Source organism: Meles meles, chromosome 18, assembly GCF_922984935.1.
Source record: "Meles meles chromosome 18, mMelMel3.1 paternal haplotype, whole genome shotgun sequence".
Taxonomy (NCBI): Eukaryota; Metazoa; Chordata; class Mammalia; order Carnivora; family Mustelidae; genus Meles; species Meles meles.
In genome coordinates, this window is record NC_060083.1 from 27,982,312 (window position 1) to 27,997,282 (window position 14,971).

General features: G+C 56.0%; 1 protein-coding gene across 1 annotated transcript; it reads right to left on the reverse strand.

Moving 5' to 3' along the window:
- Positions 1 to 1,356: 1,356 nt before the first annotated feature.
- On the reverse strand, positions 1,357 to 7,230 carry LHX1 (LIM homeobox 1). The gene is made up of 5 exons (XM_045983859.1): positions 7,041 to 7,230; positions 4,998 to 5,224; positions 4,624 to 4,901; positions 3,028 to 3,193; positions 1,357 to 2,686 (listed from the first exon to the last, which is right to left on the reverse strand). The coding sequence occupies exons 1-5, from the start codon at positions 7,208 to 7,210 to the stop codon at positions 2,307 to 2,309; spliced, it is 1,221 nt and encodes a 406-aa protein (XP_045839815.1). The 5' UTR covers positions 7,211 to 7,230; the 3' UTR covers positions 1,357 to 2,306.
- Between the last annotated feature and the right edge of the window lie 7,741 nt (positions 7,231 to 14,971).

Sequence of the window (14,971 nt, forward strand, 5' to 3'; positions counted from 1 at the left end):
GAAATTCTGGTACTCTAATAGCATCTAATATTAAACACACACGTATTCCATAGTAGATAAATATTTAAATTCCTTCCATGTTTAATGAAGGCTTGGGAGGGATTGAAGTACTTTTCAGAACCTATTGGCAGCTCCCAGATGAAATTTGACTTCTATATTGGTTATTTTTTGCTCATCTTTCAGAGAAAGGTAGTATGTATCTTGTGCCAGGCAAAATAGTTTTCCCTCTAGGAAACTTCAAATGTAACAAACACTGTAAAACAATTCCGTCACCGTCACCATCAGTTCTCTGAAAGGGATTAAAGTATTTAATTTCTAGGTGTACTGTACATCTATTTTACATTATCTTTTAAACCGTCAAATTAAAGAGCAGGATTATCTCTGGGAAGTGAATTGAAACTGAAAAGGACCACCTCTAACTATATATTTACAGGTAACTGACTTTCACAAGTCCCACCTTCACATATGCGGAATGGGGGATAGAGAGAGTGCATGGGATCTCATGCCTAATCATACTGGGAACACTCATTTTTAGCCCTGGATTTGATTTCTATTTCAAATTCTATATTAACTTATCAGCAAATATCTCCTCAGCTATATCAGTTAAAGCCAAAGAATGCAAATCCGTAGTTAATAACAGCAGGAAGCCACAGAGAAAAGCGAGGCTGGCGTTAGCAAGGGGATTCAGCCACAGCCAAGGTAAAAAGATATCCCAGGCCTGCCTCTCTTCCTCCTGGCTTCTGAGGGGCCATTCAGCTCCCCACCAGCCTCCCCTCTACTTGGTAAAACATCAAATAACACACCAATTATCTAAACATCAGATTTTCTATTTTTATTAAAAACTCACAAATTTATTCAACATGTTTTCTTTCATACAGTGAATGGTCTAATATGCACTGGAGGTCACACAAGCTTAGGTTTATCAGAACAATAAAAGACATATGAGAAATTTAATATATAAAGAAAAAAGTAGCAGCTGTTGACTGCATATTTGACCATAAAATTTAAATATTTTGGACTTTTATTTTAAAGACACAAAAATAAAACCTGTGTGGGTCTATATAAGTCATATTAACAATTCCATGAATGTTCAACAGGACTAAAAATTAGCAAAGATGTTTTTTTAAACCTTGTAACACTTTTTTTTTTTTTAACACTTTCTCAGGTTGTGGTGCTAGGCACCTTTACAGTATTTGTGCTATAATTATTCTATTTGGCAAGTGTCTGAATATCATGTTTTCTCTTTGCCTTGTGTAAACAACACCTTTTTACATACTAGCACAGTGAGCTGCGAGCCCTGCAAATCGGTCAGAACATCTACAGGAAAAGAAAATGAACAATTTTGGTTGATTGCTCAAAACATTTTGTTTTTGAACAAGAGGTTTCAAAACAGGATATATTAATAAAACACTGAACTCCTGAATTAAACATTATACGTAAACAGTTGACTGTTTTTAGTTCAATAGTCTTTTTTTTAACTTTTTTTTTTTTTTTGTATGTGTGAAGGTAGAATACTTTCTTGTACAGTTGATGTTCAAGTCATTTTACTGAGAGGTCTGGCTGGAGACCATCCTATCCAGGGTGTCTGTGTGTATCTGTGTGTGTAGAGCTTTGTGAAGGTAGAAGAGTTGATACTGAGGGCTTTACATTTAGAATTTTGCAATTTTGGCAAAAACAAAAACCAAAAACCCAGATAGACAAAAAATATATATATATATAGTCCCACCTGATGCACAGCAGGTCGGCGTTTCTGAAGCTATAAGAGTTTGTTGTCGCTGTTCCTGAACACTGAGACAACGCTAGTGAGACATTTCCCGGAGCCAGAACCCTCCGGGCTGGCCCGGGAGTGCCCCGGGCTGCTCCACCTCCCTCAACCGGCTGTGCCTCTCTGCCTCCCTCCCTGCGGCTCCCGGCTTCACCACTGGCTAGCTGTGCGTCCCCGCGGCCGCCTTGGGTGTTCCTGTGCCGCCCTCCAGCCGGGCGTGCACACTTGGGGCGTCTGTCCCCACATCCGGGTCCAGGTGGAAGATGGGGAGAGGTCTGCATTTCCCTTCCGGAGCCCTAGTTCTGCACCTCGCCATCCAGCGCACGGATCCCAGTTCTGCCTCCAGGCGGATTTGGATCCTGTTTCTTGTACCCCTTTCCCATCCGGACTCCCCAGACGGAAAATGGTCCCCGAGGCTGAGGGAAGTGTGTGTGGGGGGGTGACTTGCTTTTTATGTTTTTTTTTTCTTCTTTTTCTATTTTTCTTAAATAAAGGTTCATTTCTGTACAACCACGAACTCCGCGGACTGTGCGAGATCCCGCTACCACACGGCCGCCTCGTTCATTTCGGGGGGGTGAGACAGGTGGTTCCCATAGCTCGCCCCGCCGTTGACCGACAGCGATGAGAAGGGCGGGCTGGGCCCGAAGACCTCAGCCGACATTGAGTGTAGAGGCCCCGGCAGGCTGGGCTCTGGGCTGGGCGAGTCCCCAGGGGGATGCGCCAGGATGTCAGTGAACCGTTGCGCCTCGCTCGACGGGTGGTGTCCGGGCAGCGGGTGCTCCAGGCCGCCCAGGGGTGTCCCGGAGGGCCCGGACGACGGCACGAAGGGCAGGTCCACTGGCGTCTGAGCCTGCGAGGACGGGGGGCCTTGCGGGAAGAAGTCGTAGTTGCCCCCAGGCCCGTAGTACTCGCTCTGGTAATCTGCGGAGCAGCGGGGAGGAGGTTGTCAGGGCGGAGGAGGAAGGACGAGAAAGGCAATAGGGGGAAACTCGCTGTTGGGGGCTCCCCTGCGGGGCTAGCAGCAAGGAGGAGGCCTGGTGCAAACATTGGAGGTGCTCCCTACCAGCCCACCCGCCTCTTCACGGTCAGAAATTCAGCACTCGGTGCCGACTACCGACCCTTGATTTACTCCCCAGCCTTCTCCATGTCTCCCCCGCTCGCCACTTCTCTAAAGAAAACCGGGAGCGCCTCCCGCGCTGCCACCCGCTTCCAACGAAGTCAACTCGGGCTGGCCGCGCCCTGCCACTCGGTAGCACACTCACCTCCGTAGAAGGAGAAGGGCCCGTTGGGGATGAGCTCGCCTGGCTCCAGGCGGTCCACCAGAGGCCGCATCCGGCGCGGGCTGCGGAAGAAGGCGTGGCGCCGGGCGCCCAGCGCGCTCAGCTGCTTCATCCTCCGTTCCTTGGAACGTCTGTTCTGGAACCAGACCTGAAGCACACAGGCGGCGAGGTGAGGCCCCCGGAGACCCTCCCCTCCCCCCAACTTCGGGTGCGCGGCTGATCTGCCCCAATCCCTCCAACCGCTAGCAAGACCCAAGTGTGTGCGTGTTGTGTGTTGTGTTGTGTTGTGTTGTGTGTGTGTTTTGGGGGGGGGGGTATGTCTCTGAGTGGGCCGCGCAAGACGGCCCCAGAGCCAATGATATACGGGATTCCCGACTGGGGACCTGGGCAAGCCTCCCTGCCCGACGTGAGGCAGTTGGAGTTGTTTCCAACAGTCACACTGTCACAGTTTCAGCTCTGGGGGTTCTACACACATAGACAACCTCCCCAAATAGTGTTGGACACACACAGCTTCCCATTCACGGTCCCTGGCAGCTCCCTCCCCCGCATGATCGCGACAGAGAACTAAACAGTCTCCTGTTGACACTCGGTCCACCAATGACAGTGACACCAAAACCCACAATCTCCTTTTCACAGCCATGCAAATCTCCCAGTGCCAAATATACTTGTCCACAGCCTCTCACTGACAAGGACACAGACATGCAACCCTCCATTCACTGCAGGTTGGCACAGCCTCCCAGGGGCTACAAGGCCTCCCCTGGAAGGCAGCCTGCATATGTGTTCCCCGGCACACTCAGCCTCCAGGCACACCCAGCACATCCTTGCAGAGCCTCCGCAGGTGAACCACACACCTCACTGTGGGCGCGATACTGGGGCCCAAATCACATGCAGCCCCAAGTCCTCACAATACAGTGGCACAGATGCCCAGATGTCTACCTCGCCTCCATATTCCACTCTAGACTGCCAGAGCCTGAGCTGACTCCAGCCCGGGCCTCTTCCCTTTCAAACCAGGACGCCCCATCTCTCTCTGGAGAAGATGTCCGTCTCTCTGCTCTGGGGCTTGTCTAACTGAAGTAAGAGACCCACAAAGTAGGTGGGGACACAGAGGGAGATCTATGTGGTGGAGAAGTCAGTGGAACTGATTAATTCTGGCATGCTCAGAGACCTCTGGGCTCCTTCCAAACAAGGTGAATGGTGCAGAAGAAAGGGTCCCAACTCCCTAGTGGCATCCAAGGATGTCCCCTCCTCCAGCTTCATGCTGAGCTCCCCATCCCTCCCCCTCTGCCAAGACCATCACCAGCTACGAACTGGGAAATGGAGGGAGCCTAGGGATTTCCAGACGCCCTCCTCAATGGGGCAGCACAGCACAGGACACCAGGGTAGGGATGTGTCTGGGCCTCTCCTGTCCTCTCCCCTCCAGCCTCCCAGGACTCACTCCCCTCTTTGAGGCTGGGTTTCCCCAGCTTGGCCTGGGTGCCTGCCTAGAGGAGCCATGTCGGTCTGGATGCGGGGTGGGACTGAGTGGAATGCCCACGTCTGGATGCGGGGTGGGACTGAGTGGAATGCCCACGCCCTGACCTGGATGACACGCATATTGAGGCCAGTTTCCTGAGCCAGCTGCTCCCGGATGTGGCGCGTGGGCTTGGGAGTAGCAGCAAAGGCCGCCTTCAGAGTTTCCAGTTGCTTCGCCTTGATGGTTGTGCGCGGCCCCCGTCGTTTGGCGCCCAGGTTCTGGTCGTCATTCTCATTGCTGCCCCCTTCCTTGTCCGATACGTTGGCACTCTCTGAGTCCTTGGCATCATCCTGTGATGGGTCTTGGGAGTCTGGAGACAAACTGGGATCACTGCCTGTGGTGGCTGAGGGGAGGGAAGGGACAGGTGAGCAGCGGCTTCACAGGGCCTTCTTCCCCCAGGACCCGCCCGCCCCTAACGAGCTGGGAATTGGGGCCTCACCCGAGTGGAGGCTGTTCTCTTTGGCGACACTGCTGTTGCTTAGGTAATCCTCTTTGCAGACAAATTTGTTCTCATCGATGATGTAGAGCTCCTCGCCAGTGGAGAGTTGTTTGTTACACATCATGCAGGTGAAGCAGTTTAGGTGAAACACTTTGCTCCGTGCTCTCCGCACCAGGTCGCTAGGGGAGATGCCCTGCGCGCAGCCAGCGCATTTGGTACCGAAACATCTGCGGGATGGGAGAGGACCAGTTGGTTAGGGGCAAGGGGAGAACGGAGGCCAGGAAAAAGACGACAGAGAAGGAGAGAAAAAGAAAGTGGAGAAAGAAGAGGTGAGAGGGGGAAACGAAGAGAGACAGCGGATGGAACCGTCAAGAAGGCAGGAGAGGGCGCGGGGCATCAGTGAAAAGTCAGCAAGGAGATACACATGGTTAGAATGAGAGAGCGAGGGACCCGAGCTGCCCCCACCCCAGCCTCATGCCCAGGGTTGTCCCAGAGGAAAAGTGCGCCTTGGGAAGACGGTAAGGCAGCGATTGGAAGGGGGGAGGGAGTCACTTATTTTTTGTTAGATTCGGAGAACAGTCAAAATCTAATTAGAGCTCCATGTAAACGCGACCCGAGCGCCGCTTTTCTCTCCTAGCGTCACCTTTCACCGCGAAAGGACCCGCGAATAGGCTGAGGGTTGGCAAGGTCCAGTCCCGCCGCGGGTAAAGAAACAGCCGCGGAGCGCGCCTCCGGGCTGCAGCTGGGCGGCCGCCACATTCAAGCCCAAAGCCGGGCAGGTTGGCCACCGCGGGGCTCTAGATGCCGGGCTGCGCTTTACGGGAGCCAGGCCTCTGGGGCCCGCTGGCAGCTGGCACCGTTCGCTGTTCTCGGGTTCGGCGCCAGCCAGTATTGGGGACAACAGGCGCGGCCGGCGGAGGTTCAGAGGCTCAGCCCGCTCTTCCTCCCGGCGATACAAGCCTCACAGCGCTTTTCTCCATGGTTCCCCGCAATCAGAGACGCGCTTCCTGGGGCAGCGCGTTCTGGGCCTCTGAGCAAAGTGACCCGGACGGTTTCGCACCCTCACCCCCACTCCCAGTTTGATCGGTCACCAAAAACTTAGAGGAGAGCAGAGAGCAAGTCAACCGAGTAAACTGGGAGGTTTCAAACCAGTGCAGAGGAATTAAAATTCGCATTTGCTCCCGTTTCTTCTCGGTTGACTTTCGTGTTTGTGTGGATTTCGTGGCAAGGTAGTGCGTTTAAGAGAATACATTAAAATGCTAAACGAAGGAAGGGCGTTTGGAGAGGTCTCCCGGCTCAAATGAGCCGGGCCTGGGTTTTTCCTGTTTTCGGCAAGGAGGTGGGGCAAGGTGATGGCGAGCAGTGCCTGGGAGAGCTCTTAGAGGAGCCTGCGCCACAAAGCCGAGGTTCGCGTTGGGCGGAGGCAGATACTCCCGCCAACCCAGCAGCCGGGAAGCGGGGGGAAAAGGTCTTCCCGGAGACTGGAGTCCTGGGGCATTTCACAGGCTTAGTTCACTGTGCCCAGGCCGGCGCTTGGAGGCCAGTCAGGGTTTCAAGAACACCCTGGAATGTGCGCCATAGGCATTAGGACAGAGTTTTTCCCTTTCGCCACCAAAGCGAGGGACTCAAACACTCCAACGCAAAAGCCTCCGCGGTTCCCGCCAAGACATTTTGGAGAGGAAAAGGCAGTGGCATGGATCTAGCCCGGTAAAGACAGAGCTGGGGTTAAAGGTCCTGGGACTGTGCTGCTTCCTTCTAAGCTTGGAGGGGCTTCTGGGCTTCTGGGTTCAAGAGGACTCATACCCTTTCTCCCCAGGCACGTGCAGCTAAGCCGGGACCCACAATTTCCAAGACGCAAGCAGGGCCGCGTCCCCCGCGCCCAGCACGCCAGCTGGCGAAGAGGCGGGTGCCCATGGGACTTGGCTGCCCTCTCCAAGGCTGCTCCTACCACGGTTGCTTCGGCCACGCTGACCTCTGATCCCAAGCTGGCCGGGAAGAGCCCACGGGGAGGGAGCAGCAGAGGCGCGCCAGGGAAGTACTCACCGGAAAAAGTCGTTCTTGCAGTAGAGCTTGCCTTCGCGGGAGAAGCACTTCTCGGTCAGGTTGCATTTACATTCACAGCACTGGACGCACTTGACGTGCCAGGCCCTGTCCAACACGTTCAAGAGGAAACGGTCCAGGATGGGCCTTTTGCAGCCGGCACAGTGCACCATGGTCTTTGGTTTGGTCGGGTGAGGCCGGGAGAGAGAAGAGCAGGTAGAGCCTAGGGGATGACTCCTCAGCAAGAGCTCCACAGCCCCTCCAAAAAGAGGAGACACACTGGGGGTGCAAGCCAAAACCCACACCAGGAAATAAAAAGGGGGTAAAAATGAGGCTGATGGGAATCAGAGGGCACCTCGGTGGAGTGTGCAGCCGGGGAGTCCCAGGGCCCCGGGACACAGCAGCGCCGCTGCAGCTCCTGGGGCGAAGAAGAGTCTCAGGCAGGCGAGAACGCAACTCTTCTGCCCAGAGCCCACGGAGGAGTGAAGGTCACCGAGAACGGCGACGGGAACCGAAATAAATAAAACGGAGTCGGAGGAGGAGGACGCGGCGAGCTCGGGTTGCAGGAAAGCGCTGTGGAGTTCTCTTGGGCTTGAGGTAGAGCTGTCAGAAGTCAAAGTGCATCTGCTTTTGTCGGGGTGTGAGGGCGGGTGTGTGTGCCGGGCTGCCTGCCACCGACCGGGATTTCCCCTCCTCTTTTTTTCCTTTTTTTCTTTTTTTTTAAAGAAAAGAACAAAACCAGTGGAGAAGCTCTGGATCCTACACTGCCGGCATCGCGCAGCGGGTCCGGAGGCGCAGGGCGCCCACCGTGGGCCTGGGTAAGAGGGAAGGGGTAGGCCAAGGGAGGAGGGAGGGAGGGAGGGAGGGGAAGGCAGGAGGAAGATCTCGTTGTTGATTGTTGTTGCTGCTTAAATTTCCCCCGTTTGGAGAAGTGTTTGTGTCAATCGTGAACGCAGAGGGACAACTCCAGGCGGACGCAGCCAGGTGCGCTTCCTCGCTCCCCACCGCCCCAGCCCCGTCACCTCGGCCCGTGGCCTGCCTGGCGGCCTCCGTGTTTTCAGGACGGCCCTCCCTGTTCCCGGACTCCTTCGGGGAGGTGAAACGGTCTGGCTCCTCACCGCGCCTGGCCGTGCATCGTGGCTCCAGTCAGAACTCGCGGCTGCCTGGGCGCGCAGCCCCGCATCGCTCGACCCACGCTCCGGGGGCCTGCGTCCAACCCCACAGTCGCTGGACTTTCTTTTCCTTTTCCCCCTTTTGTCGCTGTGGTGGCAAATCTGGGTTTCCTTTCTAGCCTCTTTCCTTCCTTCCTTTTTTTTTTTTTTTTTTTTTCTTTTGCAGCGGGAGGAGTCGGGGGGGAGGGGGAGTAGCTTGGAGAGCTTTGAAAAAACGTCCTGGTGCAGCAGCTACAGTTCTGTGCGGCTGGAACAGCTCAGCAAGGGCCGCTGCTGTCGCCGCCCAGGCCGCAGTTCGTTGCTGGCTGTCCCCGGACAAGCGTCCCTCTGTCCCTGGTCTCCTGGCCCAGTCCGCCGCCCTGGCGCGTCTCTCCCCAGCTCCAGCGGCTCGGTCACTGCTCCTGGCTGTTGGCTGAGCTCTGGAAGCCCCCTCGCCTTAATGCAGCGCCCGCCGACGTCACCGCAGCCTGCGACCAATCAGCGGCTCGCGGTCCCTCTGTAAACCATTCTGCATCCCCCGGCCGGGGAGAGTGCCGGGAGACCGCGTTTAGAGGATCAGTGGCGGTGGCATCCGCCGCCCCGCGCGGTGCGGGCGGCGGGCAGCGAGGTGCCCGAGCCCCTCCTGCTCCGGTAAGGCCTCGGTTTCGATGGGAAGGACTGAGAGCGCGCGGCAGTAAGGCGCAGGCGGAGGGCAGAGCACTGCTGGAAGGTGGGATTAATCCAAGGTGGAGCCTTGTTGAAGGTTGGGGTGCAGCTGGGTCCGGGAGCCCTGGTGAACTGTTCGACTTTGCAATTCAGTGGGTGTTGGTTTTTGTTTGTTTGTTTGTTTTGTTTTTGTTTTCCCTTCTTCGTGCTTTCTTGGCCTAGAAGTTTGTCCCGAGCACAGCGCGCGTTTTAGCGGGAGTGGGGGAGGGAGGGCCACAGGATCTTCCTCCTCTGGTTCCTCCGTTCCTCCTCCCCCAGTCCATCCAAAGTCCGCAGGGTCTCGGTCTCCGGGAGACCTGGGTGTCTGTTCCCGCTGCGCCGTCTTGGAAAGTTGATTCCGGCGCTTTCCTGGTGGGGGCGGGGGGAGACCGGAGGCGCGGCACCGGGGAGGGGGAAAGGAGTGGGTGGGGAAGCGCCACGGGTGAGGAGTTGCAACCTAGGCGAGAAGTTGTGAGAAAACTGTGATCCGGAGACACCTTTTACATACAAAAACAAACGACTAGGCGGGAAACCGCAGGGCATCAGTGGCGGCTGGCGGGTGGTGGTAGTGGCTGTGGTGAGCAGGGACGTCTGGGGCCCCACAGAAAGGCTGCAATGGATTCGGGTGTGCAGCACACGGGCTGAGTGGGCTCGGCTTCTCCTCCTCCCCTGTTCCAGGCTCCGGGCTATCAACACCTTCCGGAGACAAACCGCAGACCACACGGTTGTAGTTCTCTCCTCAGGGAGCTCTGACCTCCCTAATCCCGAATATAACGTCGGGACCACTGCCTGGAGGCAGATTATTCCAAAGGCGGAGTTCAGGTCCGGGTCCTGAGAACCCTCGTCTCCAAGAGTTACTCTGGTTTCCTGGATTAAAGCCAATCAAATACCAAATTCCGTTTTGATAGCACCACTTCTGTGCTAAACCGGGATTTCTCTTGAGGTCTGAAGGTGGCAGGGCGGGCATTCTTGTTTTGCTCTTTTTTTTTTTTTTTTGGTTGGTGGGGGGAGTGTGTGCTAAGAAGCCGAATTCAACCTTAGTGTGGAAGAAAATAAGGTTGGGTGGCTAGCCAGGTCTGGCTGGTACTTTGGAATTGGCCTTCCGATCCCACTCATCGTGCGGGACTCAGATATCCCACACAAGGGCCCGCGACTAAGTTGGGGAAAACGCGCGCTGAAACGTTATTGCGATGAACCTGAGCCGGCCGGGGATCCAGCTCTCTGCAAACGGAATACCCTCTTCGGACGAACCGGGAAGCCGCTACAGAAAATTTAGTTTACACTCGGCAGAAGTGGAGTTTTAGGGCTCTGTCAACGCCCCTTTCCTGCCTTCAAGCTTCTGCCGGAACCACCCTGCAACCCCGAGGCCGCCAGCAGCTTCCACCTTGCCTCCAGCATCACCTTTTTATTGGAAGCCAAAGCCAAGGTCCCGCGTGCGCTTCTTTGGCGCTCCGCCCATCCTGACCTCTGGGTGCGGGGCCTCTAACATCTTCTCCGCACACTCTCCAAAAACACCTGGGCTGGGGGTCCCCGCTGCGGGGCGGGCGGAGTGTTGAAGCTAGTTATCTCTCTCTCTCTCTCTCATCAGCCCCCTCCGTGGGCCTCTCTGAGGGCTCAGCTCAGGTCAGGAGTAAGATGGGGAGGATGGTTCTCCAACCCAGCAGCCGGGTTCCCGAGATCGGACTAGTTTTTGTGCTCCTCCTGCTGACCGGAAGCTCTGAGGAACGAGCCGATCCCTAGCCAGTACTCCTGCTCCCGCGGAGGCGCTAGGAGCTGCTTGGCTCGGGGGACCCCATCTCCTCCTCCCGGAGCCCGAGGTGCCTCCCGAGCCCCCTGCGCTGGGTGGGACCCGCGCGGAGGGGCTAGTCCAGTCAAGTGGTCCCCATGCTCCCCCTCTCCGCCCCCAGCTGTCCTGGTTCTCGCCGCTAGCGCCCTCGACCCAACCGCCCCTTTCTGGAATCTAAAGGCGTCGGAGTCCCGAGTGGCTCAACCCCCGCCCCCGTCCCAGCTGGGCTCCTTCTCATGCAAAGTAGAGGGGCCGCGGGGGTGGAGGGCAGTTGTCGGGGACCTACCGGGTGACAGCTGGACCCGGCTGCCGGCCCTTCCTGAACCCAAGGCCCGCTGCCTTCTTTCTGGTGGACAGGAGGGGGCTGCTCCACCCGTTTGGGGGTGCTGTGATCTTGGGACCTCGACAGGGTGGAAAGAGGATCCCTCCCTGCGGGCAGACCCACGCGGTAGGGGAATTGAGGACGAGATCGGGATGCCGGCTCTGGGGCATCAGGCTCTGTTTGTCCCTGTGTCCAGATGGTTCAGTAAACCCGTCTGCGGGGACCAACCCCAGCGTCTACCAGGGAGTCCTGGAGGCAGCTCTAGACGCCTCTTGGCTCGATTATAGGTTTATAACGCCTCCGCTGCGACAGCACACTCTATTAATGTGTTGTTGTTGTTGTTGTTGTTGTTTTCGTTTCCATTGAGCTTTTATTTTAAAATGTGTTTGGTTGCACAGTCATGGAGAGAAAACTGATGCAGCTTTCCAAATTAGCCACCTCTTCAGCACCTTCAGCTCTCAGCTCTGCCTTTAAACCAATGGCTGCTGGGCGAAGAGCACGACCCTTCCCTTCTCTCCCTCACCGCCACACTTAACTGCCAGCGTCCTGAAGTACACCGCGCTTTCCTATGGAAGGACCTCCAAGCAGCACAGACCCACAACCACACACACTGCCCCGAGGGCGAGTGAGCTCCAGGCGGGATGTTGTGAGGGTCAATTTCGCAGCAGAGTCTTCACTCAGTGGCCACGGAATCCTCTCCGCCTCATCCCCAGGCTCTCTTGGAAAAGGCCCCAGAGGGGTCAGGAAATGGCTTTCACAATACAAATTTCCTTACTAAGAATCGCCTTGAGGGTCCCGAGAGACGGCACCCTGCTGGTGAACTGGGGGCGGAGGGGTTCTGCTAGCCCTCCCCAGACGCCCTGCTGTTCAGGGGGCATTGATGGCGCCCTCTCCGGCATCCGATTTCCTCCCATGACCTCCGTGGTTCCCGGCCCCAGATCGCCCTGCTCCTTCACGTTGCGAGTGACTCGCGTGGCCCAAGGATCAGAGCTGGCCCGGAACCTTCAGCTGCTGTAGATGCGAGAGCGGCAACTGCCCCTGGCGGCTCCTCTCCTCGCCCAGCGTTCTCCTATGCAGCCCGCCACCCCGAGAAAAGCGGTGAGGCCGTGGAAGAAGGCGCTTGCGGCAGAGCGGACTCTAGGCGGTTAACAACGCGGGGCTTCAGGCACCAGGGGCAGCCAGTCTCATGGGTGCAGGGAGAGGGAGGAGGGAGCGAGTGGGTCTTCTCGAGGGGTCGGATAGGCCACTCCCCACAGACTCCGTAGACGGACGCAGCAGATGCGAGGCAGTCAACTTTGGTCCTGGGCCTTTGGATCTGGTCCTGCATCTTCCTCTCTCCTTTCCCTCTCGCCTTTGCTCCTGAGTCATGTTGCCGTAATCTCACTCCATCACTCACTCCTGGAAATGACCTACTTGTGTGCACCACTTTGCAGTTAATATCACTGTCTCCCCTGAATCACACTGGGTGGGGAGGGGATCAGTCTTACCCCCTTTTTTCCCCGGGAAGGAAACCCAGGTTGGGGGGGATGACCCGAGATCCCTGGGCCAGTGCACTGTGGAAGGTGAGAGATTTGGGATGGGGGCTTGTCACCTTGCACCACAGTGTACTTTGCCCCAGCAGTAGTTTCCAAGTTGGGGAGGGGAGGGGAGGGGGTGGGAGACTTCGAGGCGGGGAAAGGGTAGCTTCCGGCTGGGGCTTCACGGTGTGCCCAGCGTCTGGGTAAACAAGGCTGGCTTCCCACGGGGACTGGGGGTGGGGGTGGACCCTGAGCTTGGAAAGGGGGGAAGGTCAAGCGTGGCAATCTCAGCTGCAAGGCAGCGCAGCAGCGCTTCAGAGCAGAGAGCGGTGTGGGTAGATGAAGAAAGGAGAGGGTGAATGGAAGAGGCAGGAGAGACCGAGAGGGAGAGGGAAGTGAGGGGAGAGGGACAGGGAAAGGGAATAAGGACAGAAAACCAGTGGGGAAAAAAGGAATGCGGAAAAGTAAGCAGGGCTGAAAGGGGGGGAAGACGCAATGGGGGAAAATGCGCGGAGAAGTAGAGGAGGAGAAACAGAAGAGACCCAGAAAGACACCCAGCAATGTAAGAGCCGGCGGGGTGATACGCACAGCCGGGCACCCTGCAGGTGCTGGGGGGACATCTGGCAGGACTGGAGGGTGCGCGCGTGTGTGACAGTCGCGTTTGTAGGCGGGAGAAAAGGAGACGGCGTGTTTGGTGGGCGACTCAGCACCCGTGGAAAAGCGTGTGAGCGGCTCTGGGCAGGAATCCAACAAATAAATAAAACGTCTAAGACGGCGTGACAACAATGTGTATTTGGGTGCGTGCCCGTGTTCCTCCGTCTGAACACACACTCACGCCCGGTAAGGAAGACAAACGGGGCTCATGCCTCCGAGTAATTAATCCTCTCACTAATTGACTCTCTCCCCTTACCTAGTGGTAGTGGTCACTGCAGATATCTGGAGAGATAGCAAAGATGGGGGGGAGAGACCCCCAAAACTAACCATGTTTGGGACTGAGATTTGAATTTTTTCTGGACTTGGCAGCTCTAAGCCCCCCCCCTTTGGGGGGGGCAGAATTCAATAGATATTGCTGCCTCCCCAGCCTCTCCATGTTTGTATTCATTAAGATCTCCACATCTTACAGATGACCAGGAACTGTCCACATACACATGGAAGCCTTTCATCAATCTCAGAGACTAGAAGCCACCCACTGCCCCGCTGTTGGATGTGTCCCACCTTCCAGCAACAGCAAAGTTCCCCCTTCCCTGCTGTTTGCCCAGGAGCCCAGCCCCTGCACCCCTTCCTTTCAGTCATGACTTAGTCTTCCCGGGGCTTGGGATGTGTCCTGCAGCCCCTAATAGAGCAAGTGAAGTTTTGAATGGGCTGGGAAGCAGCCTTGGGTAGATGGAGGGAAAGCTTCGGAAGGGATGAGGCCATGGCAAGGATGGGAAGAAGCTTCTAGAAACAAACCCACTCATGCACAGGTGGAGAGATACAGAAGCACAGAAAAGAGCAGTGCACCTAGCAAGAGTGAGGCCTCCGGGGACAGAGGAGGAAAAAAAAAAAGTAGAGAGCATGCAATGTCAAGTGTGTGGGAAGGCAGACAGATGATCCCGTCTCAGTGACCCTGAGGGGGACGGTTCTGTGTGCTGTCATGGGGAGGGGACCCTCTTACTTTCTCCCACAGCACCCTCAGTTCTCAGGATGGGAGAAAGAGGCAGGGAAGAGGGTGTTGGTCTTGGATCAACTCCCTGGTAGCTGAGCTGGCCAGAAAGGGCCCAAGGCCCACAGTTGGTTGCTGATGCAGCTTCGAGGCTTGGGTTTGGGAAGTGAATGTCAACTGTCACCCGTTTGAGGTGGCAGCTCTGCTCTGTTGCCCTCCTCAGAGGCTAAATAAATAATTGCTGAGATCCATAACCACTTAGCCTAGGGAGAAGAAGGAGCAGGGAAGGGCAGCTCCCCAGGAAAAAAAAAAAAAAGAAAATCCACTTCCCTCCCCCACTAAACACATTTTTAATTGTCCCTTGGGAGCATTTGTACATTTGACCAAAGCAAATCCCCAAGCAGTAACAGCAAAATTCGTCATAGGGGCTGGCAGTCCTGAGAGAGCTAGGGGTCTGGGAAGGGGGAAGGCGGAGAGACATGGCGGGCATGTCTGAGAAGGTGAGAAACTTGGCTCTTCTCTCCCTGTCTCTGTCAGGCCGTAGAGAGAAAGTGAACAAGAGGAATAAAGTTCCAGAGGAAAGAAAGAGAAGGACACATAAAAGGCAAAACCGAACTAGGAAGGAAAGAAAGTGAAGAAGAAAGAAAAAGGTGGGGAGAGGTGAGGCGGGTGGGGGGGGGGGGGGAGACGCGCTAATAAAAAAGGGTGAAGGCGGCCCCAGGAGGCTGGGCCTCGTCCCAAACCATCGGTCTTCATTGTCTCCGTGTGTGCAAAGGCAACTCCGGCATAAGGAAAAGCCACTATTGAAGCC